Source organism: Salvelinus alpinus, chromosome 29 (genome assembly GCF_045679555.1).
Source record: "Salvelinus alpinus chromosome 29, SLU_Salpinus.1, whole genome shotgun sequence".
In the NCBI taxonomy this organism is placed as follows: Eukaryota; Metazoa; Chordata; class Actinopteri; order Salmoniformes; family Salmonidae; genus Salvelinus; species Salvelinus alpinus.
The window spans coordinates 20,282,828-20,308,964 of record NC_092114.1 but is presented as its reverse complement, the minus strand read 5'-3'; the positions used below and the strand labels follow the sequence as shown (position 1 = coordinate 20,308,964).

Below are 26,137 nucleotides of genomic sequence, written 5' to 3'. Positions count from 1 at the left end.
AGTAACCGAAAGGTTGCTAGATCAAATCCCCGAGCTGACAAGGTAAACATTTGTCATTCTGCCCCTGAACAAGGCAGTTAACCCACTGTTCCTAGGCTGTCATTGTAAATAAGATTTTGTTCTTAACTGACTTGCCTAGTTATATAAAGGTTAAAAAAATAAATGACATGGTCTGTCCCCTTTGACCCCTTACATTACATAGTGCCACCTGTCCCCTTTGACACATTACATGGTGTCACCTGTCCCCTTTGACACCTTACATTACATGGTGTCACCTGTTCCCTTTGACCCCTTACATTACAAGGTGTCACCTATCCCCTTTGACCCCTTACATTACATGGTGTCACCTTTCCCCTTTGACACCTTACATTACATGGTGTCACCTGTTCCCTTTGACCCCTTACATTACAAGGTGTCACCTATCCCCTTTGACCCCTTACCTTACATGGTGTCACCTGTCCCCTTTGACACCTTACATTACATGGTGTCACCTGTTCCCTTTGACCCCTTACATTACAAGGTGTCACCTGTCCCCTTTGACACCTTACATTACATGGTGTCACCTGTCCCCTTTGACACCTTACCTTACATGGTGTCACCTGTCCCCTTTGACACCTTACCTTACATGGTGTCACCTATCCCCTTTGACACCTTACATTACATGGTGTCACCTGTCCCCTTTGACACCTTACCTTACATGGTGTCACCTGTCCCCTTTGACACCTTACCTTACATGGTGTCACCTGTCCCCTTTTACACCTTACCTTACATGGTGTCACCTATCCCCTTTGACACCTTACATTACATGGTGTCACCTGTCCCCTTTGACACCTTACCTTACATGGTGTCACCTTTCCCCTTTGACACCTTACCTTACATGGTGTCACCTGTCCCCTTTGACACCTTACCTTACATGGTGTCACCTGTCCCCTTTGACACCTTACCTTACATGGTGTCACCTGTCCCCTTTGACACCTTACATTACATGGTGTCACCTGTCCCCTTTGACACCTTACCTTACATGGTGTCACCTGTCCCCTTTGACACCTTACATTACATGGTGTCACCTGTCCCCTTTGACACCTTACCTTACATGGTGTCACCTTTCCCCTTTGACACCTTACCTTACATGGTGTCACCTGTCCCCTTTGACACCTTACCTTACATGGTGTCACCTGTCCCCTTTGACACCTTACCTTACATGGTGTCACCTGTCCCCTTTGACACCTTACCTTACATGGTGTCACCTGTCCCCTTTGACACCTTACCTTACATGGTGTCACCTGTCCCCTTTGACACCTTACCTTACATGGTGTCACCTGTCCCCTTTGACACCTTACATTACATGGTGTCACCTGTCCCCTTTGACACCTTACCTTACATGGTGTCACCTTTCCCCTTTGACACCTTACCTTACATGGTGTCACCTGTCCCCTTTGACACCTTACATTACATGGTGTCACCTGTCCCCTTTGACACCTTACCTTACATGGTGTCACCTGTCCCCTTTGACACCTTACCTTACATAGTGCCACCTGTCCCCTTTGACACATTACATGGTGTCACCTGTCCCCTTTGACACCTTACCTTACATGGTGTCACCTGTCCCCTTTGACACCTTACCTTACATAGTGCCACCTGTCCCCTTTGACACATTACATGGTGTCACCTTTCCCCTTTGACCCCTTACATTACATGGTGTCACCTGTCCCCTTTGACACCTTACCTTACATGGTGTAACCCAAAGTTATTCCAACCTGCTCAAGACGAGGACAATGAGTGTTTATGATTGTGTGGGCTTATGTAATACCCCAGTGGATAGGTGTGTGTGTGTGTGGCGGCTTCTCAAGTGTACAGTATTGGAGTGTGAGAGAGAGTCTGTGTGTTTGCATGCACGTCTGTGTGTTAGTGAACAGCTAATGACACATTTGTGCTGTGACCTTGCTCAGCTGTTCTGTTGTCAGAAGCCCATGCAGCCAGACCCGGTCCTTTCCAATTCTGTCCTGTCTGCATATTAATTAAGAGAGCTGGGTGAAGATGGTGCTGGGTAGTGGACGGATTAGTGTAGGGGGTGGTGGAGATAGTGGAGGGGGTGGCAGAGGGAGCGGGACGATTGGTGGAGGGTCCGTCGGTTGCTTTTCCGCTGTTAAACTTTGATGTTAATCCCCTGGTGCAGGCCCAGATCAGCCCTGTCTATCGTTGCCTCGCTCGACTCAACTTCAGGAGTCACCGCCTAACCCCCTGGAGAATCACAGAAAGGCTGCTGAGAGGGAGAGGGAGAGGGGGGACTGCGGGAGGAATGTTTTGATGATGCCTTCTCCACTATGACTAAGGTATGGTGGTATCCCCACATGTTGAATGTTATAGAGCCTCCTCCAGAGAGCCTCTGCACGCTCAGGGGACATTTGCATGTCTGATTTTATAGTGGCTAAGCTTTCGGTCAAAGCGAACTTAACCAGGGCATTATTTAGCTAGGCACAGGATGGATGGAGTCTAGTGTGAAACGAACCAATGACGACGTCCGAGGATGATGTATAGCTTGCTATATTTTAGTTGACCTTAATTGTCTGGAAATAAGTGTCCAAGCAACGCACATACTGCATAGCTAGGCTACCTCCCAAATTACACCCTATTGCCTGTACGTTACACTACCTTTGATCAGTGCCCTATTATTGTAAAGCCCTCTGTGTGCATTCTGAAGCAATGTAAAGAGTTAATGCTGAGTGATGCAAAGTTATATAAGCATAGGGTCCTGGGAATAAACTAGAGATTTGTAGCTCCAGCACAGCAGTGGCACCAACATGCATCCCCCTGCTCATTCCTCAACCATGCATGTTCCATAAACTAATGAAAAGAATCAAACAGACCAGGAGTGTGTATATTGTGCACCATTAGGCTACATACCAAAACGGTGACAATGATGAATGCTTGTTTTGTAGGTTACTGAAGCTATACATTCCTTGTTTTCCAGAGTCACAGAAGGTCCAAAGTTATTTGTTCAAGCACGTCTTCTAGCAATTTCATTTCGTTCATGTGAGTTTTTCTGTTCAAATCTGGTATTTTACACTTTAGACCACTGATATATTAATTTATGTGCTTTGGTTTACAGGTTGTCTTGTAAATCACTGTTTTCTCCATCTCTTTGAGTGTACTGCCACTGCAGTAGAGATGGGTTGTATTCACAAGGCACAAAACGGAAGAACACTGACTGAAACAGGGCAGGACTACCTGAACTTGTCCAATAACAAAAGGTTTTTCGTTGCAAAAAGTTTTAATATGGCGCACTAATGAATACAACCCACGGTTGGCTTGCCATCTGTTGATGTCATTAGTGTGATCCGTGATGATGTGGCAAAACAGGACAGGAACCTTACACAAGCATTCTGGAGAGATCCCGTCTAAACAGGTGACCGCCATCACCGCTCTACAGGGCACTGTGTGTCATAGCCACAGAATGTGTGTCATAACCAGAACCACATAACCCCCGGGTGCTCCATGTCAGGACCGTAGAAATAGAATCCCTGGACCATAGAACTAGGATTCCCATTCTATTCCTATTGTCACACTGTGTCATAACCAGAATTCCTCTTCTATTCCTATGTTTTTTTCTGTGATCTATTGTCATGCTATGTCATAATAGTATTCTAATTCCATGGTCAGGCCACTGTCTGTCCCTCACACCTGTCTCTCTTATCTTGTGTCCCCTGCCCAGTACTCCTGGATACAGCTCTCAGATGGTAAACATATGGTCCGTGCTATCAGGGATCCTTGGGATGTCCCTACCCCCCCCCATTGAAGTTGACATTTAAAATGGTTAGGTAAGGATTTGGTAAAGGTTAGGGTAGGGAGGTCGCAAGGATCCCAGATAGCACTGACCATAAACACACAGGCTACATTACATTTTCATTGAGGCTCCCTCTTTAGGCCTACAGTGCCCTTGCCTCATGACAGGAGAAAGTTGAAACAATTGATTTGGTCACCACTGATAACTGAAAGGCATGACAAATGTGTGACAACCAAGTCTATCAATGTGGTGCCCAATAAATAAATAAATATTTATTATAGCTCCAAATACTAACATACCATATAACTGATGTTTGCATCTGTTTTTCTAAAATGAAAAGTTGTCAGCCTCATCAAAAATATGAACGCTTAGCTCAGAGATATTAGACCTGTCTCATGCTACTGAGCTAACATTACACACATCCGAATATCACCGTGCGCATTCTCGCTCCCTCTCTCAGCGTCCATCCCATACAATCCGTGTGTTCAAGATAGCCAGATGCTTTTGGTTTGTGCGTGCGAAGTCTTCGGAAGCGCAACGGCACTGTCCCTCTAGTTTATCTCTGGACCATCTGAGTCTGCTGCGTGTGACCCGAGAGTCCTCTCTGAAATAATAGAAGTTTAGAGTAAAGTTGACTTTGATTTTAGATATCTCACGGACGGTCTTCACCGCTCCTCACCACGAGCGCGCTGGACCAGCGAGACGCACAGGAAAGGAGGTTGGAGTGAGTGTCAGTTCAGTGGGCATGTTGTGCAGCAGCGAACCTCATAGGAAAGAGCAGAGCGATAATGTTCAATCGATAGTTATTTAACCAATTGAATTGTAGTCCTTTAATAAATACGCTTGTCTGCTTTAAGCTTTCAATTGCGGGCTTTAAGTGTCTTCTATATAGGCTAATTTCTAGCAAGATGCGCATGTGAGGACGACTATACTAATTAGCAATAGGGTAGGTTATAAAGTTACCGTTCCCGCGGCCAAAATATAATGTAATCATCACTCGGTTGCACCTCGTGTTCCAAGATTTAACGGCCCTTGGAATTATCGCGTAATACCTTTGACAACTTTGCATTTGAGTTTCAACAATGTTTCTCAAAGGTTACGTTTTTACATACCGTACTTGTCAAAATGCCATGCGAATTTTATTTTATGGCTGTGACTTGATTTTTAGATAACTTAAACTAAATTCAGAGTCCAGACATTTAGAGGGAAGAAATTGACTCGCTGTAATTAGTCTTTAATCCAAGTAATTATCCTATGCAGACAACCTGATTATGGCTTCGAATTCAGTTGGCTAAATCACCAACGTAGATATAGACTCACTGTTAAATAGGGGAATGAAACGGAATTCCGTTGCATTTAATACTTATATAGATATACTTTAACCATGTTAGGCAGCCCATCAAATAACGGTGGCATTAGAATGTTGGTTCTCCCCGCACCTAACGACGATAGACGGGTTGAGTTTGTGGCTCTTACCGCCGTTCATACGGAGAGGAGTGAACCATCGACCCCGGAGCGCCTGCACCCTTCTCACCGTACCGGGCTGCTCGGTACCCCGCTGCCCGGGCGTCTTGGACCCCGGGCGACCACCTCAGCCTCCAGCAAGCGCTACAGAAAGTTTCAGAACTTCTTGTACAACGTACTGGAAAGACCACGGGGATGGGCATTCATCTACCACGCGTTCATGTAAGTAGCCTAATTGTTTTTCAATACAATGTTGTAGGACCTAGTCATCTCATTTGCGCACGCGGATTTACACTTTCAATAGCTGAATTTGTATATTTACTTTGCCGTATCATTTTTTTTACATTGTAGTTGACTTATATTTACATCGAAACAATTAATTGTATATTGTCATGACTTCCTGAATAATGCACCTGCCACGCTTTCCTTCGAGTCATTCCTAATTCATCAGGTGGTGACAGTGGAGTTGCTTTGTTGGCAATTAGCTCACACGTTCGCAATAAATCACAACATGGGACCTCACTCAATTTCCGCTGTCTTAACTTAATGAAATCACCGTTAGAACGGCTTTATAATTTAATTTCTCCAAAACCGGCGTTGTTAATTGGAAATAATTTGTAGGCCTACTGCTTGCCAAATTTAACATCATTGATACTTGTAGAGGCATTTGTTTTGTACGTCAACAATACATTTCAGATCATATAATTACCACTTTTTGCTGATTTGTTAGTTGACTAAATATGTTGTTTAGTGGTCGATTATGGCCAGTGTGCAATGGAATCCCTTGAAGAAAACGACACCATCCCTTCCAGGAGTAGTCATATTGGAGGTCCTACCCTCTTTTAGAACCCGAGAGTGGAAGACTTACTCTGGTGTCTAACATTGTAGGCTTAGCATTCACGAACAGTCCCATTAGTCAGAATGTTGCATTTTTATTTTTAACTTGACTTGTTGTCCGCTGATTTTTGTCCTTATATTAACCCGACTTTCAGTACGCTGGTCTGTGTATTTGCGGTTTTATATATTCAATACTGAAGCAAATTTGACCATGACAAATAATGGCTGAGTTTAACCCAACCACAGACCGAACATTGTCCCACATAATCAGATGGCAAATTTCACAAACACTTTCAGTTGATTGCAGGAAACGTGCTGTTACATTCGGCTGTTGTTTACATATTATGCATCACGTGCGATGCGTTAGGAGATTGAAAATACAAACGACTGAACCTACCTGCTCCGCAAAAAGTCGGGAAAACTACCCTTTCCTGTGGATATTTCATCTCCATTTCCTACCATCAAAAGGACCAACAGCGCGGACAACCGGTTAAGTAAGTGTAAATATAATTGTATTAAACATTCTGGCTTGTAGTCTCTTGCATCTTTTTTAGGGTGTCTTTTTTTTCCAGACTGAATAGCAATGGGGTAACCATGGTAACAGTGGTGTTTAGGTAATTTAGGTCCAATTGTGTAAAGAGAACATTTCCTTTGAACAAGTTTAGTTTACGGCAGCCTTTTAGTGACAGTAAATAAATGCGTAAACGGAATGGAATCACCAAAACGCGAATCAGTTTATTAGAGTTTTTTTTTTTATAACATAAAGGCAAGTAGTGTAGCCTATGGACAACCATAATATTCCTTACCATAATAAACCTCTGCTAACTGTGAGTTACAACTTGGGGAAGATCTTTTCCACTCTTAATGTGATCTGTCATTGCTTCGAGTTCCCTTTGCACAAGTGTATACAATATATACATAGCCCTATCCAATCCAATAACTTATCTCATATAACACTGGGACAGATGAGGTCATCCCCAGCACTCTGAATCCATACAGCTGGGTTGTGTTCACTATGTACGAAACATGGCAACGGTTCAAAACCGAGTGCAACAGGAAGTTAACATCTTAACTTGTCCAACAAGAAATGCTTGTTTTAATTTTCCGTTGCTCAATGTTTTGAAATGTTTTTCCACATTGTGTGCAAATGAACACGACTGTGTTTGTATCCAGAAGCAGAGAGCCAGACCTAAACTCTGGTCTTATCAGAACTACACAGGGCCCGGCACAACACTCCTCTTGGCAACTCATACATAATCTGTGGCTTTTTACTCCACCATAATCAAAGCTCTATTGAGACGCACCACAGCTATGCTGTGACATCCTCTAATCAAAAAGATTTAAGTTGACCACTCAGTTTTAGCTGTATACTTATTTGATGATGTTGTGTAAGGGTTTGGAGTTTGGTGTGATGGGGGCAGAACAACTCACAGAAAACACATTTAATTTAAATTTTTTACAACTGGTAACAAGGACGGGACTCCAGTCCTCCAGTACCCCTAATGGTACACACTTTTGTTGTAGCCCTGGACAAGCACACCTGTTGGGGTTAGTGGAGTTGGGCTGTTGGGGTTAGTGGAGTTGGGCTGTTGGGGTTAGTGGAGTTGGGCTGTTGGGGTTAGTGGAGTTGGGCTGTTGGGGCTAGTGGAGTTGGGGTTAGTGGAGTTGGGCTGTTGGGGTTAGTGGAGTTGGGCTGTTGGGGTTAGTGGAATTGGGCTGTTGGGGTTAGTGGAGTTGGGCTGTTGGGGTTAGTGGAGTTGGGCTGTTGGGGTTAGTGGAGTTGGGCTGTTGGGGTTAGTGGAGTTGGGCTGTTGGGGTTAGTGGAGTTGGGCTGTTGGGGTTAGTGGAGTTGGGCTGTTGGGGTTAGTGGAGTTGGGCTGTTGGGGTTATTGGAGTTGGGCTGTTGGGGTTAGTGGAGTTGGGAAACACTGCGCTACAAGACAGTGTCAGGAGTCAGTGAGAACAGAGAACCCCGCTCCTCGTCCGCTCCTCGTCCGCTCCTCGTCCTCCAGTCAGACAGACAGCCGCTCCTCGTCCTGTCTTGCTCTAGTGTGTGTTAGTTAGAACTCTATGTATCTGATGTATAAGGCTCTCCTCTGACAGGAGTCTCTGGCCAGTCTGACAGAACTCTAATTAAGGGGAAGGAGTGTGTGTCCTCCTCAGTGTCTTGCCCCGTCATCCCTAGTGTCTTACCCTGGGGTTGTTTAGACAAGCCCAGCTGTCTCTGCCAGTGTCACCCTGTGTTTACACCAGAGGGGAAACCCAAGGAGGGCCACAGATACTTATTCTAATGCACTGCTCTTTCCTTATGCTACTGTACACACACACACACACACACACACACACACACACACACACACACACACACACACACACACACACACACACACACACACACACACACACACACGTAGGCCTACATACACAGCAATACACCTTAGTGCAGGCACTCCTCTTGCTGTCCCTCGCTCTCTTGTGGTCTTTCTCTTGCCGTCTCTCTATATGCACTGCTCAAAAAAATAAAGGGAACACTTAAACAACACAATGTAACTCCAAGTCAATCACACTTCTGTGAAATCAAACTGTCCACTTAGGAAGCAACACTGATTGAAAATAAATTTCACATGCTGTTGTGCAAATGGAATAGACAACAGGTGGAAATTATAGGCAATTAGCAAGACACCCCCAATAAAGGAGTGGTTCTGCAGGTGGTGACCACAGACCACTTCTCAGTTTTGTTCCTATGCTTCCTGGCTGATGTTTTGGTCACTTTTGAATGCTGGCGGTGCTTTCACTCTAATGGTAGCATGAGACGGAGTCTACAACCCACACAAGTGGCTCAGGTAGTGCAGCTCATCCAGGATGGCACATCAATGCGAGCTGTGGCAAGAAGGTTTGCTGTGTCTGTCAGCGTAGTGTCCAGAGCATGGAGGCGCTACCAGGAGACAGGCCAGTACATCAGGAGACGTGGAGGAGGCCGTAGGAGGGCAACAACCCAGCAGCAGGACCGCTACCTCCGCCTTTGTGCAAGGAGAAGCACTGCCAAAGCCCTGCAAAATGACCTCCAGCAGGCCACAAATGTGCATGTGTCTGCTCAAACGGTCAGAAACAGACTCCATGAGGGTGGTATGAGGGCCCGACGTCCACAGGTGGGGGTTGTGCTTACAGCCCAACACCGTGCAGGACGTTTGGCATTTGCCAGAGAACACCAAGAGTGGCAAATTCGCCACTGGCGCCCTGTGCTCTTCACAGATGAAAGCAGGTTCACACTGAGCACGTGACAGACGTGACAGAGTCTGGAGATGCCGTGGAGAACGTTCTGCTGCCTGCAACATCCTCCAGCATGACCGGTTTGGCGGTGGGTCAGTCATGGTGTGGGGTGGCATTTCTTTGGGGGGCCGCACAGCCCTCCATGTGCTCGCCAGAGGTAGCCTGACTGCCATTAGGTACCGAGATGAGATCCTCAGACCCCTTGTGAGACCATATGCTGGTGCGGTTGGCCCTGGGTTCCTCCTAATGCAAGACAATGCTAGACCTCATGTGGCTGGAGTGTGTCAGCAGTTCCTGCAAGAGGAAGGCATTGATGCTATGGACCGCCCGTTCCCCAGACCTGAATCCAATTGAGCACATCTGGGACATCATGTCTCGCTCCATCCACCAACGCCACGTTGCACCACAGACTGACCGGTTTGGCGGATGCTTTAGTCCAGGTCTGGGAGGAGATCCCTCAGGAGACCATCCGCCACCTCATCAGGAGCATGCCCAGGCGTTGTAGGGAGGTCATACAGGCACGTGGAGGCCACACACACTACTGAGCCTCATTTTGACTTGTTTTAAGGATATTACATCAAAGTTGGATCAGCCTGTAGTGTGGTTTTCCACTTTAATTTTGAGTGTGACTCCAAATCCAGACCTCCATGGGTTGATAAATTTCATTTCCATTGATCATTTTTGTGTGATTTTGTTGTCAGCGCATTCAACTATGTAAAGAAAAAAGAATTTAATAAGAATATTACATTCATTCAGATCTAGGATGTGTTATTTTAGTGTTCCCTTTATTTTTTTAGCAGTGTATATACACACACACTCGCTGGTTCACACAGCAAGCATCACAACCCTGGCTCTCCCCCCTTTTTAAAGATCATTCCTCGCTGCTACTCAGTCAGTACTGGTGCTATTCCTCTGATATTAGTGGAGCCTATCTCAGAGCTGAGAGAGAGGAAGTTCCTTGTTTCAGATGCCAGGCCCTCCGAGTGTCTCATGGACTGTTCTTACGGACGGGAGAGAGGGGGTTGTCTGCCACTCTCTTGCTCACTCGCTCTCTTCCCAGCGCTGCACTGTCCACAGGCCCTGAATCGCAGCTGAGACTGAAGTCATCCCACTGCCTGCTCATCTCCTGTCATTCTAACACACACACACACACACACACTAATCCACTAGCCTAGGCTGACTTGCTCTACTCATCAACAGTACTCTATATGGCGAGCGTCCCTACAATTGCCTACATGTTTATCTGTGTGTGTGTATGCACTTTGGGTTTGAGTAAGTCTGTTTTCATATGAATTGTATTAGCCGTATCTGCCTACCTGAGCACATCTCCCCCTCAATGTTATTATACCCTGAGGTATGCATTTGTGTGTGATTAATTACAATAGTCACATAGCATGAGAATAACTACAGTATGGCTGTACAGGAATGATGCTGTGCCAGGGAGCCACCACCCAGCAGCATACCACTCTGCATCCCACTGCTCGCCTCTGAAGCTAAGCAGGGTTGGTCCATGGATGGGAGACCAGATGCTGCTGGAAGTGGTGTTGGAGGGCCAGTAGGAGGCACTCTTTCCTCTGGTCTATAATAACATTTCCCAATGCCCCAGGGCAGTGATTGGGAACAGGGTCCTGTATTTCGGCTGGGATGTTAATCAGTCCTGACTCTCCGTGGTCACTGAATATCCCATGGTAGTTATAGTAAGAGTAGGGGTGTTAACCTCAGTGTCCTGTCTAAATTACCAAACTGGCCCCTCATACCATCATGGACACTTCCTCTCCCCAGCTTCCAATTGGCTCATTCAACCCCCCCCCCCCCTCCCCTGTATCTATTCCCCAGGTCATTGCTGTAAATGAGAATGTGTTCTCAGTCAACTTACCTGGTAAGATGAGGGCAAAATAAATACAAAAAAAATAACCAATCAGAATTTAATTGAGCCACACAGTGCTGCATGCATGCTAATATCCCTACATCGTTTAATTAGGCCTTAGCTGTGAAGGTGGGAAAGCAGCTGGTGCAGATGTGTCATTTCTAGAGAGAGTCCCTTTTTGCAGGGTTACATGTATAGGAAAGGAAGTGAAGTAGCCCTCGACTATGTCAGTGTCCTCATGCGCCCACTTCAGGCCCCCCTTCTCTCAAACGCATTTGGGGGAGGGCAAATTGATCGTAGATCTGTGCATATGGGCAACTTCTACCCAAAACCTCTTCCTTGGACACCCCCCTTCAGTCCCTCTCTCAAGCTTCCGCTGAACCAGAGATACAGAGACAGCACCGTTCACAGGGTTCCTCTGGTTTCACCACCTGGTCGCACACACTTGCTCTCTCTCTATTGATATTCCAGACTGGTGACGTTTTGACTAGAGAGCTGGCAGGACTCTGGGTGAGAACTGAAGAGGAGGCTGAACTGAAAGCTATGTGTCCTGTGAGAACCTGGGAGAATATGAAGGGGTCGTTAAGACCGACAATGATGTTGCGTCCAAAATTGTACCCTATTACCTATATAGTGCCCTACTTTTGGGCACTGGTGAAAATATAGGGATTATAGGGTGCCATTTGGGATGTCTGCTGCTCTTCCTGACAACCTGGTCCTAGGAATTCCTGTGCTCACCAACCTGAACTGTTGCTAAGACACGCAGTGAATTCATACACCCGACGAGCATCCGTTTACATGTCGTGGAGACCGTTAAGTACCACATTTTAAAACGGAAGCTCCACTTACTTAAAAGCCTGAACTCTGTCACCCTTCAGCCAACTTCCTTCACCTAGGACATCAGGCCTGGGCTGTCTGGGTTTGTAAGAAGAGAGTGTGATGTGTGTTAGAAGAATAGGGACCTTGGTAAACTGTGTGGTGTCAACCTGTCAGATGCCTGGCATTCAGCTGGATTAGATTCATCCAGCAATCTTCTATCTGACCTATGACTCCTCACCCATTCCCACCCGCCACCCACGCCACATAGACGATCACATGACCACCTCTCCCTACAGGGGTCCCTCAGGATCAGGGGACTTTGTTCGCATCCCAAATGGAACCCTATTCCCTATATAGTGCACTACTTTTGACCAGAGCCCATAGGGCGGACCGATAGGGCTCTGGTCCAAAAAATAGTGCACTAAATGGGGAATAGGGTGCCATTTTGGGACGCTACTACAGTCTAAAAGCCTGCGACTCTGTCAGACTGGACTGTATGTACCAGCCGGTGCCAAGCGAATGCCAGGCCAAAGCCCAGAACGGAGCAGTTTGGCAACAATGTCTTAACCTTTTTAGCTAGGGGAGGGGTGGAGTGGGGGAGTCACACACAGATCCTTGAACACAATGTTCCCGTCCAGTGTGGGATGGGACAGGAAAAGGAAGCGAAAGAGAGAACTGACCAGAGGGAGTGATTGATTCTATGGAGGGAGAGTGAAAATACACCATCTATTATTGATTTCTTTGTGCTATAGGAACAGAAGAGAGAGTAGAGATGGCCTAGGAGCAACAGAACAGAAGGGAGAGTAGAGATGGCCTAGGAGCAACAGAACAGAAGGGAGAGTAGAGATGGCCTAGGAGCAACAGAACAGAAGGGAGAGTAGAGATGGCCTAGGAGCAACAGAACAGAAGGGAGAGTAGAGATGGCCCAGGAGCAACAGAACAGAAGGGAGAGTAGAGATGGCCCAGGAGCTTCAGAAAGGGGTTGACGATTATATGTGTCTAGCTCTAATAGGTTTGAGAGTCCAGGGCCTGTATTCACAAAGCCTCTCAAAGTAGGAGGGTTGATCTAGGATCAGTTTAGCCTTTAAGATCATAATGAATAAGATTATTTGGACCTGAGCTTAGATCAGCACTTCTACTCTGAAACGCTTTGTGGATACAGGCCCAGGTCTCCCCTGTCCATATAATTGTATTCATTAGGATCTGTAATGCAAAACTGATCCTTGATCAGCCATCCTTCTCTCTGAGTCTTTATGAATACAGGCCCAGAGATGGTGAGTGGAGGCTAATTGAGATGCTAACGTGGGTCAGAGACAGACAACAGGTTTTACGAGGTAACCAATGACATGAGCCAGCTGAGGGCAAGGCAAACTGAGCTCTTACCTTTGGCTGTTCAACTTCTTGCCTCATCATGTTAGTGTGCTGTATATCCATCGTAGTTGCATCACTTCTGTTGATTTGTACAAATGTTCTCTCAAATGAACCAAACTGAAAACAACTATAGCCATACACATCTAGTCATTGAATATTTCGTGAATTGCCACAGAAGCACAGACACGCACACAGACAGAGCAATTGTGTGTGTAAGGCACTGCTTTAGTGCTTGCTGTGCTGTGCACCTTTAATAATGCATTGTTTGTGCTTTTAAAGAAATTACACAGCAATCATGAGTCCAATGGGAATATGGACCGTCTGTCTTTCTCTCTGTGTCGGTCCGTCTGTGTGTGTGATAAGTCTTCAATCTCTCCATGATAGCACTGCCTCTTCCGTTAGCTCTTGACTCTGAACAGGAACTGATGAGTATCAGGCCTCTCTGTCACTTCTCAGTAGCCTACCATAACTTATACTACAGAGTCTTTGAACAAAACGTTGAAGATATCTGCTCGCAAGTTCGGATACATGTGAAAGTCCACATAGTGTCTGAATAACAGTTGTGAATTGACTTAAGCCTGTAGGCCTGGGCACTAAACGATGTGGCCTGCCAACTTGTAATCTAGAAATAAGCTGTGCTTGACTTGGGTCTGAACATACCTCAAATTTTCTTGCATTCTGGCACCTAAATATAAACAGTACCGTCACCCAAAATAAAAAGCATCACCTATCAGTCCTCTTCAAGCACTGTAAATACATGTAAGCCAAGTGCTCTTATCCCACACAACCATGCTGATATTGGGGCTTTCTCTCGCTCCATCTCCCCCCGTCTCGGCTTGGTCTGGGTCGGTCTGAGTGTGTGACTACCTACCTGTCCAATGAGTCACGTACGTGTGAGCAGCAGTTTGCTAGCAGCAACAAACCCAAACCCATTTTGTACCACACGGCACGAAAACCACAGTCTTCCTTTCCAAAAATCACAGCGTTAAGTCTGTGGCTGTTTTTGTCAATGCAACTAAATAAAGTCGGCAAGGAGCTTTTTTTGTTTCAACGTTTGCTTGCCTCCCGTCAGGCAGCATATGAATGTTTTTATTGATGACTAAGGAGGTGGCGTCCCAAAAGGCATCCTAATCCCTACGTAGTGCACTACTTTTGACCAGAGCCCTATGGGTGCCATTTTGGGAGAACCGCCACGCAGCACTTTTGAGGGCTTTAACCTGCTCCTGACTGCAGATTAGCTGCTTGTTGTTCATTCCTCTGCTCTTATCAGTTCACCTCAGTCAGCAGTGTAAATTCTGCTCCATTAAGGATCCTCTTTGGATGTTTTTTTCCCTCTCCCTCCATCGTCCATTTTCTTATGTGGGAATATCATCTCTCATTCGCTGAATTTACATGTTTAACTAACTTTCTTGCTCTCTCTCCCCGACACTGTCTTGATTTCCTTGTTTTTTGTACTCTCCCTCGACGGCCATTCTCGTCTTAGTCTCTATGCGTCTGTCAGATACTTGAATTGAGTAAGGAATGAAAGGATGTTTTGAACTGAACTGAGTGACTGGGGGAGGCCAGAAAGTTATGTGTGGTTCAGGACGGTAGAGGTGTTTAGAGAAGCCTGGGTTGAAATACCTGAAACTGGCAGAGTTCTTAGAATGTAAATGGTGTGAGGACAACAAAGCCAAGTCTCCCTCACCCTCCCCCACATCTCTCTTCTCAATTCAAGGGCTATATTGGCATGGGAAACATGTGTTCACATTGCCAAAGCAAGTGAAATAGATCATTAACTGTAAACATTACACTTACTAAAGTTCCAAAAGAATAAAGACATTTCAAATGTCATATTATGCATATATACAGTGTTGTAATAATGTGCAGATAGTTGCAAAAGGGAAAATCAATAAACATAAATATAGGTTGTATTTACGATGGTGTTTGTTCACTGGTTGCCCTTTTCTTGTGGCAATCGGTCACAAATATTGATGCTGTAATTGCACACTGTGGTATTTCACCCAACAGATATGGGAGTGTATCAAAATTGGATTTGTTTTCAAATTTTTGTAGTTCTGTGTGTCGTGTTGTTTGCTATGCCGGATTAAGTGATATGACATGCTATTCTATAAAATCCTTTCTCTGTAATTTAATATTACCTGATTGAGCTAATCATGTAAATGTAATTAACTAGAAAGTCGGGGCACCACGAAATAATATTTATAGAGCAGTTATCTTCCGAATAAACTCTTAAAGACCTAGTAATATTTTTACATCAATAGCAGTCAATATTAATCGTCACCTTATTTCAGTCTCATCTGAAAGTTGTAAATTCTTGGTTATCTTCACGAACCCTGGCTAACAAGTTGAATCAGCGATACAAAATTGGGTTTAATTATTTATTTACTAAATACCTAACTAATCACACAGAATTACATATACACAGAATTAATCATACCTTGATTACAAATTATGTCATAAAGGAAAACGTCCCTAGCGGACGGAACAGATATGACAGCTGGTTACACAAAGAAAAGGGGGCTGGGTTTGAGTGAAAGAGTGGGAAGACTGAAGAACAAAGGGAGAAGCGATGTCTCTATCGGGCTGTAGCCAGCTACTCTATCGTAAATACAGAATCTTATGCATTCTAAATTACCGCCCATTTGGAAAAGGAAAATGCCATAAATATTTACTCTGAGCTGCGCTTCAATAGGTTGGTGGTAGATGGAATGCCGTGTTGCCCAACAGAGTCCTTCGTCCTTTGAAGAGTGTCTCTGGTGGTGAACGGGAAACGTTGTAGTGTCGTCGTTGTGTGGTAGACGGGATACTCTGTCCGTTCTTTCCTAGCCCATGTTTACAACGTCCGCTGCTAACTCAACGGCTAGGAGGTATCACTTCTGTAGTGAATAAGAGTTCAAAGTTCATACCATTCGCAACCAAAGCTCACGCTGAGGTTGGCTTCGTTCTGTAGTTATTATCTGAACCTTTCTGACATCGGATCGTCATCCTAATGTACCCGGAACAGATAGTTATATTGTCGTTAAAGCTTTATATAGGAAGGGAGAGGAGGGCGTGTTTCATAGTTTATAACCAATGTCTCTTCACGTGGGCGGGCCACTGAGTCGGGCCTAATTCACTCATGAAAACCCAATTCTCACATTTTAGAAGCTAAAATCACATTTCACCCCCTTACAAATAATTTCATATTCAAACATTTAAATTGCACAACAATTCCATGTGAATCTGATAACTATAATGTGTAGACCTTCCACTGTACAATTGATGTCCTCCTATCATAGATGAGAATGTCTCAGATGGCAACCGATCTGACATCATATTCATTAAGTACCAACGCACATGTTCAACTGGTAGGATTACCAAAATATGGTTAATTTCCCCCCACCTTCTGATGTTCCCAGAATCTCTATGTTAACCAAGGGATTTTCAATAGTCACATCAGTAGGGTAGCGAGAGGAAAAAGGGGGGGATAGGTATTTATGACTTTCATAAACCTACCCCCAGGCCAGCGTCATGTGTAATGAGGGAAATATGTGTCTCTATGGTCATACATTTGGCAGGAGGTTAGGAAGTGCAGCTCAGTTTCCACGTCATTGTGTGGGCAGTGTGCATATAGCCTGCCTTCTCTTGAGAGCCAGGTCTGCTTTCAGTGGCCTCTCTCAATAGCAAGGCTATGCTCACTGTCTGTACATAGTCAAAGCTTTCCTTAATTTTGGGTCAGTCACAGTGATCAGGTATTCTGCCACAGTGTAACCTCTCTCTCTCTCGCTCTGTAAACCCCTCTCACCCCTCTCGTCCCCTCTCTCGATCTCCCTCTCTAATTCCCCCCCTCTCTAACCCCCCCCCTCTCCAAATCCCCCCATCTCTCTCTGTCGCTCTCCCTCTCTAAACATCTGTCTTCATTAGGCCTCATTATGCCCTGCTGTGAAGGACTGGGACAGGGAGTGTATTCCTAATAGCACCTTATTCTCTATAGTGCACTGCTTTTAACCAGAGCCCTATGGGGACATAGGGAATAGAGTGCCATGTGGAACTCAGCCTGGGAGACTGAAGCAATTCCAGCAGGTCTGCACACTACCCCTTTGATAAAGGAGCACAGTTTGTTATTTTTACATACCACTCGTGTGAAGGAAACACTAATTATGTAGTTGAGTGGCTAATGAGATTAGGGTGAGCGTAACTGGATTGGATCAGGTCTGGTTTGTGTTCCTCTGATCTGAATCGAGGGGGTGTTATTCTACAGGACTCGGAAGGGTTCTGTGGGCTTAACTTCTGAGCTTTTGAAATGTCTGTCTGTCTCATTCTCTCTCATCCCTCTCTCTCTATCGAAGTGTATCACTTCCTCTCTCTTCTCTACCCCCCTTGTCCCCCTCTCCCTGCCTGTCTGTCCAGCCGTGGGTCTCTGTCATGTGCTTGACGTCTCTTTCGATGGCCTGTCAGATATCTGCAGCAACTGTCAAAGCCCCTTTTTGGAGCGGCCAGCACAACCAGCTAGTACAGAGGTGTGACTGGAAGCGAGGGGACAGATGCAGAGAGAGAATAATATTTTGAGAGGGAAGTGAGACTGGGATGGAAACAGAGACGGGTAAATATTTGTGATGGGAAGACACTAGAGAGGGATTGATGTAGAGGAGGACATTGGAATGAAAATAGAGTGAATGGGGGCCTCCCGAGTGGGCACAGTGGTCTAAGGCACTGCAGTGCTAGAGGCGTCACTATAGATCCAGGTTCGATCACCTGGCCGTGATCGGGAGTCCCATAGGGCGGCGCACAATTGGCCCAGCGCCCTCCGGGTTAGGGGAGGGTTTCGCCAGGAGGGCTTTACTTGGCCCATCGCACTCTAGCGACTCCTTGTGGCCGGACACGTGCAGGCTGACCTTGGTAGTCAGGTGAACGGTGTTTCCTCGCGGCTGGCTTTCGGGTTAAGCGGGCGGGTGTTAAGAAGCACGGTTTGGCAGGTCATGTTCGGAGGACGCAGGACTCGATCTTCACCTCCCATGTCCGTTGGGGAGTTGCAGCGATGAGACAAGATGGCAATTGGGGATAGAAAGCGGGTAAAATCAAGGAACATTTTCAATAGAGTGAAGGAAAGATGAGGAATTTCAGGGAGAATGTGAGATTATGGGAGCGAGAAGGAGAGTTAGAAATGCTTGTGGACAGAGAGAAAGAGAGCGGTAGCTGTGCTCAGTCCTCCAGTAGGAGGGGGATTCTGAGGCGGATGGTGAGGTGAGCGGGAGATGCTGTATTTATTTTCCCTTTCAGGGCAGAATTGGTCCCCATGGGAACAAGATGTCTGTCCTAGGGAAGACCTGTAGGGTTTGATTTCCCCCCAATGATGACCGATTCATCTATGCCTCACCACAGATCCCAGGGCTCACTTTCACCCAGGACAGGCCATGTGTGTGTCGAATCATGTAAGCCTGTATGTCTGGTCGTACGTACATACGTGCGTGTGTGTATGTATGTGAGGGGGGGGTGTTGTTTACCTCATGTCTTCTAGGTCATGGGTCAAGGTTGCAGCTTTATTTAGCCTGACTGAATAACAATCATGTTCTTCTTTATCATACACATTTTTAAAGCAGAAATATCAGTATCAGCTCCTCAAACGACCCCCATCTGAGACTCAACGTTAACCCCATCTGAATAGTTTGTCTGGGAAACTCTTACCTGTGAAAATGGTAATAAAGTGCATTCGGAAACTATTCAGACCCCTTGATGTTATGTTACGGCCTTATTCTAAAATTGATTAAATAAAAACTCATCAATCTACACACATACCCCATAATGACAAAACGAGAACAGGTTTTTAGAAATGTTTGCAAATTTATAAAAACAGAAATACCTTATTTACAGAAGTGTTCAGACCCTTGGCTATGAGACTCGAAATTGAGCTCCAGTGCATCCTGTTTCCATTGATTGTCCTTGAGATGTTTTCTAGAACTTGATTGGACATGACTTGGAAATGCACAAACCTGTCTATATAAGGTCCCACAGTTGACCGTGCAAGCCATGAGGTCGAAGGAACTGTCCGTAGAGATCTTTGGAAGGGTACCAAAAAATGTCTGCAGCATTGAAGGTCTCCAAGAACACAGTGGACTCCATCATTCTTAAATGGAAGAAGTTTGGAACCACCAAGACTCTTCCTATACAGTGGGGCAAAAAAGTATTAGGTACACTTCAACTATGACAGACAAAATGAGAAAACAAAATCCAGAAAATCACATTTGTAGGATTTTTAATGAATTTATTTGCAAATTATGGTTGAAAATAAGTATTTGGTCACCTACAAACAAGCAAGATTTCTGGCTCTCACAGACCTGTAACTTCTTCTTTAAGAGGCTCCTCTGTCCTCCACTCGTTACCTGTATTAATGGCACCTGTTTGAACTTGTTATCAGTATAAAAGACACCTGTCCACAACCTCAAACAGTCACACTCCAAACTCCACTATGGCCAAGACCAAAGAGCTGTCAAAGAACACTAGAAACAAAATTGTAGACCTGCACCAGGCTGGGAAGACTGAATCTGCAATAGGTAAGCAGCTTGGTTTGAAGAAATCAACTGTGGGAGCAATTATTAGGAAATGGAAGACATACAAGACCTCAAATCCTGCAGTGCCAGACGTGTCCCCCTGCTTAAGCCAGTACATGTCCAGGCCCGTCTGAAGTTTGCTAGAGAGCATTTGGATGATCCAGAAGAAGATTGGGAGAATGCCATATGGTCAGATGAAACCAAAATATAACTTTTTGGTAAAAACTCAACTCGTTGTGTTTGGAGGACAAAGAATGCTGAGTTGCATCCAAAGAACACCATACCTACTGTGAAGCATGGGGGTGGAAACATCATGCTTTGGGGCTGTTTTTCTGCAAAGGGACCAGGACGACTGATCCGTGTAAAGAAAATAATGAATGGGGCCATGTATCGTGAGATTTTGAGTGAAAACCTCATTCCATCAGCAAGGGCATTGAAGATGAAACGTGGCTGGGTCTTTCAGCATGACAATGATCCCAAACACACTGCCCGGGCAACGGAGTGGCTTTGTAAGAAGCATTTCAAGGTCCTGGAGTGGCCTAGCCAGTCTCCAGATCTCAACCCCATAGAACATCTTTGGAGGGAGTTGAAAGTCTGTGTTGCCCAGCAACAGCCCCAAAACATCACTGCTCTAGAGGAGATCTGCATGGAGGAATGGGCCAAAATACCAGCAACAGTGTGTGAAAACCTTGTGAAGACTTATAGAAAACGTTTGACCTCTGTCATTGCCAACAAAGGTTATATAACAAAGTATTGAGAAACTTTTGTTATTGACCAAATACTTATTTTCCACCATAATTTGCAAATAAATTCATTAAAAATCCTACAATGTGATTTTCTGGAATTTCTTTCCTCATTTTGTCTGTCATAGTTGAAGTGTACCTATGATGAAAATTACAGGCCTCTCTCATCTTTTTAAGTGGGAGAACTTGCACAATTGGTGGCTGACTAAATACTTTTTTGCCCCACTGTAGCTGGCCGCCCGGCCAAACTGAGCAATCGGGGTCAGGGGAGAAGGGCCTTGGTCTGGAAGATGACCAAGAATCCGATGGTCACTCTGATAAAGCTCCAGACTTCTTCTGTGGAGGTGGGAGAACCTTCCAGAAGGACAACCATCTCCGCAGCACTCCACCAATCAGGCCTTTATGGTAGAGTGGCCAGATGGAAGCCACACCTCAGTAAAAGGCACATGACAGCCCGCTTGGAGTGGATGCAAAGAGAGTGCAAAGCTGTCATCAATGCATAGGGTGGCTACTTTAAAGAATCTCAAGTATAAAATATTTTGATATGTTTAACATTTTGTTTTGGTTACTACATGATTCCGTATGTGTTATTTCATAGTTTTGATGTCTTCACAATTATTCTATAATGTAGAAAATAGTAAAAATAAAGCAAAACACTTGAATGAGTAGGTGTGTGTTTATTTATAGATACATACATACTACCTTTCAAAAGTTTGGGGACACTTCACAAGTCCTCAACTGGCAGCTTCATTAAACAGTACCCGCAAAACACCAGTCTCAACGTCAACATTGAAGAGGTGACTCCAGGATGCTGGCCATCTAAGCAGAGTTGCAAAGAAAAAGCCATATCTCAGACTGGCCAATAAAAATAAAAGATTAAGATGGGCAAAAGAACACAGACACTGGACAGAGGAACTCTGCCCAGAAGGCCAGCATCCCGGAGTCGCCTCTTCACTGTTGACGTTGAGACTGGTGTTTTGCGGGTACTGTTTAATGAAGCTGCCAGTTGAGGACTTGTGAGGCGTCTGTTTCTCAAACTAGACACACTACTGTACTTGTCCTCTTGCTCAGTTGTGCACCGGGGCCTCCCACTCCTCTTTCTATTCTGGTTAGAGCCAGTTTGCACTGTTCTGTGAAGGGAGTTGTACACAGCGTTGTACGAGATCTTCAGTTTCTTGGCAATTTCTCGCATGGAATAGCCTTCATTTCTCAGAACAAGAATAGACTGACAAGTTTCAGAAGAAAGGTATTTTTGAGCCTGTAATCGAACCCACAAATGCTGATGCTCCAGATACTCAACTAGTTTATAGACGGCCAGTTTTATTGCTTCTTTAATCAGAACAACAGTTTTCAGCTGTGCTAACGTACTTGCAAAAGGGTTTTCTAATGATCAATTAGCCTTTTTAAAATGATAAACTTGGAGTAGCTAACACAACGTGCCATTGGAACACAGGAGTGATGGTTGCTGATAATGGGCCTCTGTACGCCTATATAGATATTCCATAAAAAATCTGCTGTTTCGAGCAACAAAAGTCATTTACAACATTAACGGTGTCTACACTGTATTTTTGATCAATTTGATGTTATTTTAATGGACACAATGTGCTTTTCTTTCAAAAACAAGGACATTTCTAAGTGACCCCAAACTTTTGAAGGGTAGTGTATGTAAACTCAGCAAAAAAAGAAATGTCCCTTTTTCAGGACCCTGTCATTCAAAGATAATTCGTAAAAATCCAAATAACTTCACAGATCTTCATTGTAAAGGGTTTAAACACTGTTTCCCATGCTTGTTCAATGAACCATAAACAATTAATGAACATGCACCTGTGGAACGGTCGTTAAGACACTAACAGCTTACAGACGGTAGGCAATTAAGGTCACAGTTGTGAACAAGTAGGACACTAAAAAGGCCTTTCTACTGACTCTGAAAAAACACCAAAAGAAAGATGCCCAGGGTCCCTGCTCATCTGCGTGAACATGCCTTAGGCATGCTGCAAGGAGGCATGATGACTGCAGATGTGGCCAAGGCAATTAATTGCAATGTCCGTACTGTGAGATGCCTAAGACAGCACTACAGGGAGACAGGACGGACAGCTGGTGGCCCTCGCAGTGGCAGACCATGTGTAACAACACCTGCACAGGATTGGTACATCCGAACATCACACCTGCGGGACAGGTACAGGATGGCAACAACAACTGCCCGAGTTACACCAGGAACACACAATCCCATCAGTGCTCAGACTGTCCACAATAGGCTGAGAGAGGCTGGACTGAGGGATTGTAGGCCTGTTGTAAGGCAGGTCCTCACCAGACAGCACCGGCAACAACGTTGCCTATCGGCACAAACCCACCGTCTCTGGACCAGACAGGACTGGCAAAAAGTGCTCTTCACTGACGAGACCAGGGGTGATGGTCGGATTCGCGTTTATCGTCGAAGGAATGAACGTTCCACCGAGGACTGAACTCTGGAGCGGGATCGATTTGGATGTGGAGGGCCCGTCATGGTCTGGGGCGGTGTGTCACAGCATCATCGGATTGAGGATGCTGTCATTGCAGGCAATCTCAACGCTGTGCGTTACAGGGAAGACGTCCTCCCTCATGTGGTACCCTTCCTGCAGGCTCATCCTGACTTGACCCTCCAGCATGACAATGCCACCACGCACAGATCGAGCAGTACAGTAGAGCTGTTGCTAGAGAATTTAATGTTAATTTGTCTACCATAAGCTGCCGCCAATGTCATTTTACAGACAAATTCTCTGTCCAACCGGCCTCTCAAACGCAGACCACTTGTATTGCGTCGTGTGGGCAAGCGGTTTTCTGATGTCAACGTTGTGAACAGAGTGCCCCGTGGTCATGGTGAGGTTATGTGCAGGCATAAGCTACAGACAACGAACACAATTGCAATTTGAATGCACAAAAATACAGTGACAATATCCTGAGGGCCATTGTAAGGCCCATTTTTAAATGTTTTATTATATATAATGGTATCTGTGACCAACAGATGCATATCTGTATTTCCAGTCGTGAAATCCAAAGATTAGGGCCTGATGAATTCATTTCAATTGACTGATTTGCTCATATGAACTGTAACTCAGTAAAATGTTAGAAATTGTTGCATGCATTTATTTTTGTTGAGTATAATTCAAATACTGAGCTATATTATATGCTCAAATTTAAATATAAAGTTATATTATTTTTTAAATACAATTGCTCAAAGATTTTCTTTAAAAATATTTTACTTGTTATCTCAAAGGTAGGGGTCAAAAAGTTTGACACCCCTGTTTTTCAATACCTTTCAGTACCTCCCCTTACTAGGATAATGGAACTGAGCCTTTTTCTAAAATGTTTTATGAGTTAGAGAACACATTGGGATGGATTTTAGACCATTCCTTCACACAGAATCCTTCCAGATCCTTAAACTGAGTTTATGGACTGCTGTCTTCAATTCAAACCACACGTTTTCAATGGGGTTCAAGTTTGGAAACTGAGATGGCCATTGCAAAATGTTGATGTTGTGTCCAATTCACAATTTCTATTGATGTTGATTTGTCCTTGGGCTTATTGTCTTGCTGGAAGATCCACTTGTAACCAAGTTTCAACCTCCTGGCAGAGGCAACCAGGTTTTTGGCTAAAATGTCCTGGTACTGGGTAAAGTTCATGATGCCGTTGACCTTAACAAGGGCCTCCGGACCAGTGGAAGCAAAGTAGCCCTGTAACATCAAAGGTGCACCACCATATTGTACAGTAGGTATGAGGTACTTTTCTGCTTCTGTTTTCAATGCCAAACCCACCGCTGGTGTGCGTGGCCAAAGAGCTCTATTTCATAACATCTGACCAAAACACTAGTTCCAATCCAAGTGCCAATGCCGTTTAGCAAATTCCAGGCGTTTTACATTTGTTGGACATGAAAGTAGAGTTCTTTGACCTGACCCTTAGATGTACAATGATCCATTTTATGACCATCTTATTAAAACAATTCCATGTTTGCTTAGATCGCAATATCTACTAAGGGCTTAGACCTACAGGGGTTAAGTAAGCGTTACAGTGAACAGTCAAACCTGGCAGGTCCTGGGGTAGGGACAGATGAGTGGAGGGGGACCATTAGGATGGTGGCGTCGAGAGGACTGCCAGAAAAGCTCTACGCACAATGGCAGTCCTACCGGGAAACGCAGTGTTCTGTTGAGGGAGGTTGTGTCCCAAATGGCACCATATTCCCTACATACTGCACAACTATGGGCCCTGGTCAAAATTACTGCACTATATAGGGAATAGGGAGTCATTTGGGACAGAGGGTCTTTTGACGCGTCACCCAGTTAAAAGGTTCAGAGGCAGCGCTGTGCCTGTGAGTGTTAAATCCTGTTTATAGACAAAGAGCTAGAGTGTGTTCTCTGTTTGGTTTGTGGATACTGTCGTCTTCCGTAACTGGTAGTACTGCGTGTGTGAGAGAGCTGGCATGCTGTAACCATCAACACATCTCTCTCCAACACCTCATACTATTACACCAGCACTATTTTGCAACACATTATAGGCCCCTTAATTCTATCTATTTCACATTGTCCCCCCTAAAAAAAATGGTCTGTGTGGAAGCGTCTGTTACATTTTTTGTGTTACTAAAAATTCTGACCTGTTGAAAAAGTGTTTGCGCTTTCAATGGTTCTGACCTGTTCATTTTGGAAACACTGAAACCACTCTAAACGGTTTGTTCCAGTTTTGAGGTTATGAAGTAACTCAAGACCCACACCACTATGACCAGTCAGTCAGTTGACCCCAGCACCACCAGTGTTTCACTAAGAGCAGTGAGAATGCCCTGCAGGCAGCTCTGCAATGGTAACTAGCATAAAATCTGATTTTAAACCTAATCTTAACCACACTGCTAACCTAAAGGAGTCAGCATGTTTCAGATCGGCTGGCGCCAGAACCGAAAAAGTGTGCTCGTATACTCCCTTAAAACACCTTCACTTGTGATTAACATAAATTCACTGAAAACCCCAGTCAGATCACCTGTGATATAAGTCAGTATGAAACATCCATCCATGTCTGGAGATTGCATAGAAACCGGTCACTAGGGGCAACAGTGAGTTTTTTTCTACTGTATTATTGACTGTATGTTTGTTTATTCCATGTGTAACTCTGTGGTTGTTTGAGTCGCACTGCTTTGCTTCATCTTGGCCAGGTTGCAGTTGTAAATGAGAATTTGTTGTCAACTTGCCTACCTGGTTAAATAAAGGTGAAAAAAAAGTAGGTTTCGGTAAGCATCTGCCTCTGATTTCCAAAGGTTCCAAGTTCGAATCCAGCCATAGAAAGTTGTTTTTGAGATTTTAGTTTTAAGCCAAACCCAAACCTTAACCATTTGGAGTTAATGTTAATGCCTAAACTTAACCTTAAACACTTCGGAATTTGATGTTTCCAACAACTTTGAAATTGGACGTTTGAGAAACGTCTAATTCTGACG

The 26,137-nt window shown here is 44.8% G+C and overlaps 1 protein-coding gene across 1 annotated transcript in view; it reads left to right on the top strand.

The window, feature by feature from the left end:
• Window positions 1-4,214: 4,214 nt before the first annotated feature.
• The window catches only part of LOC139559256 (potassium voltage-gated channel subfamily KQT member 4-like), a 143,828-nt gene continuing 121,905 nt past the window's right edge, over window positions 4,215-26,137 (top strand). The window contains exon 1 of the mRNA XM_071375075.1: window positions 4,215-5,470. Within this exon, the coding sequence (XP_071231176.1) occupies window positions 5,169-5,470 (302 nt within the window). The 5' untranslated portion in view covers window positions 4,215-5,168. The remainder of the gene's footprint in view (window positions 5,471-26,137) is intronic.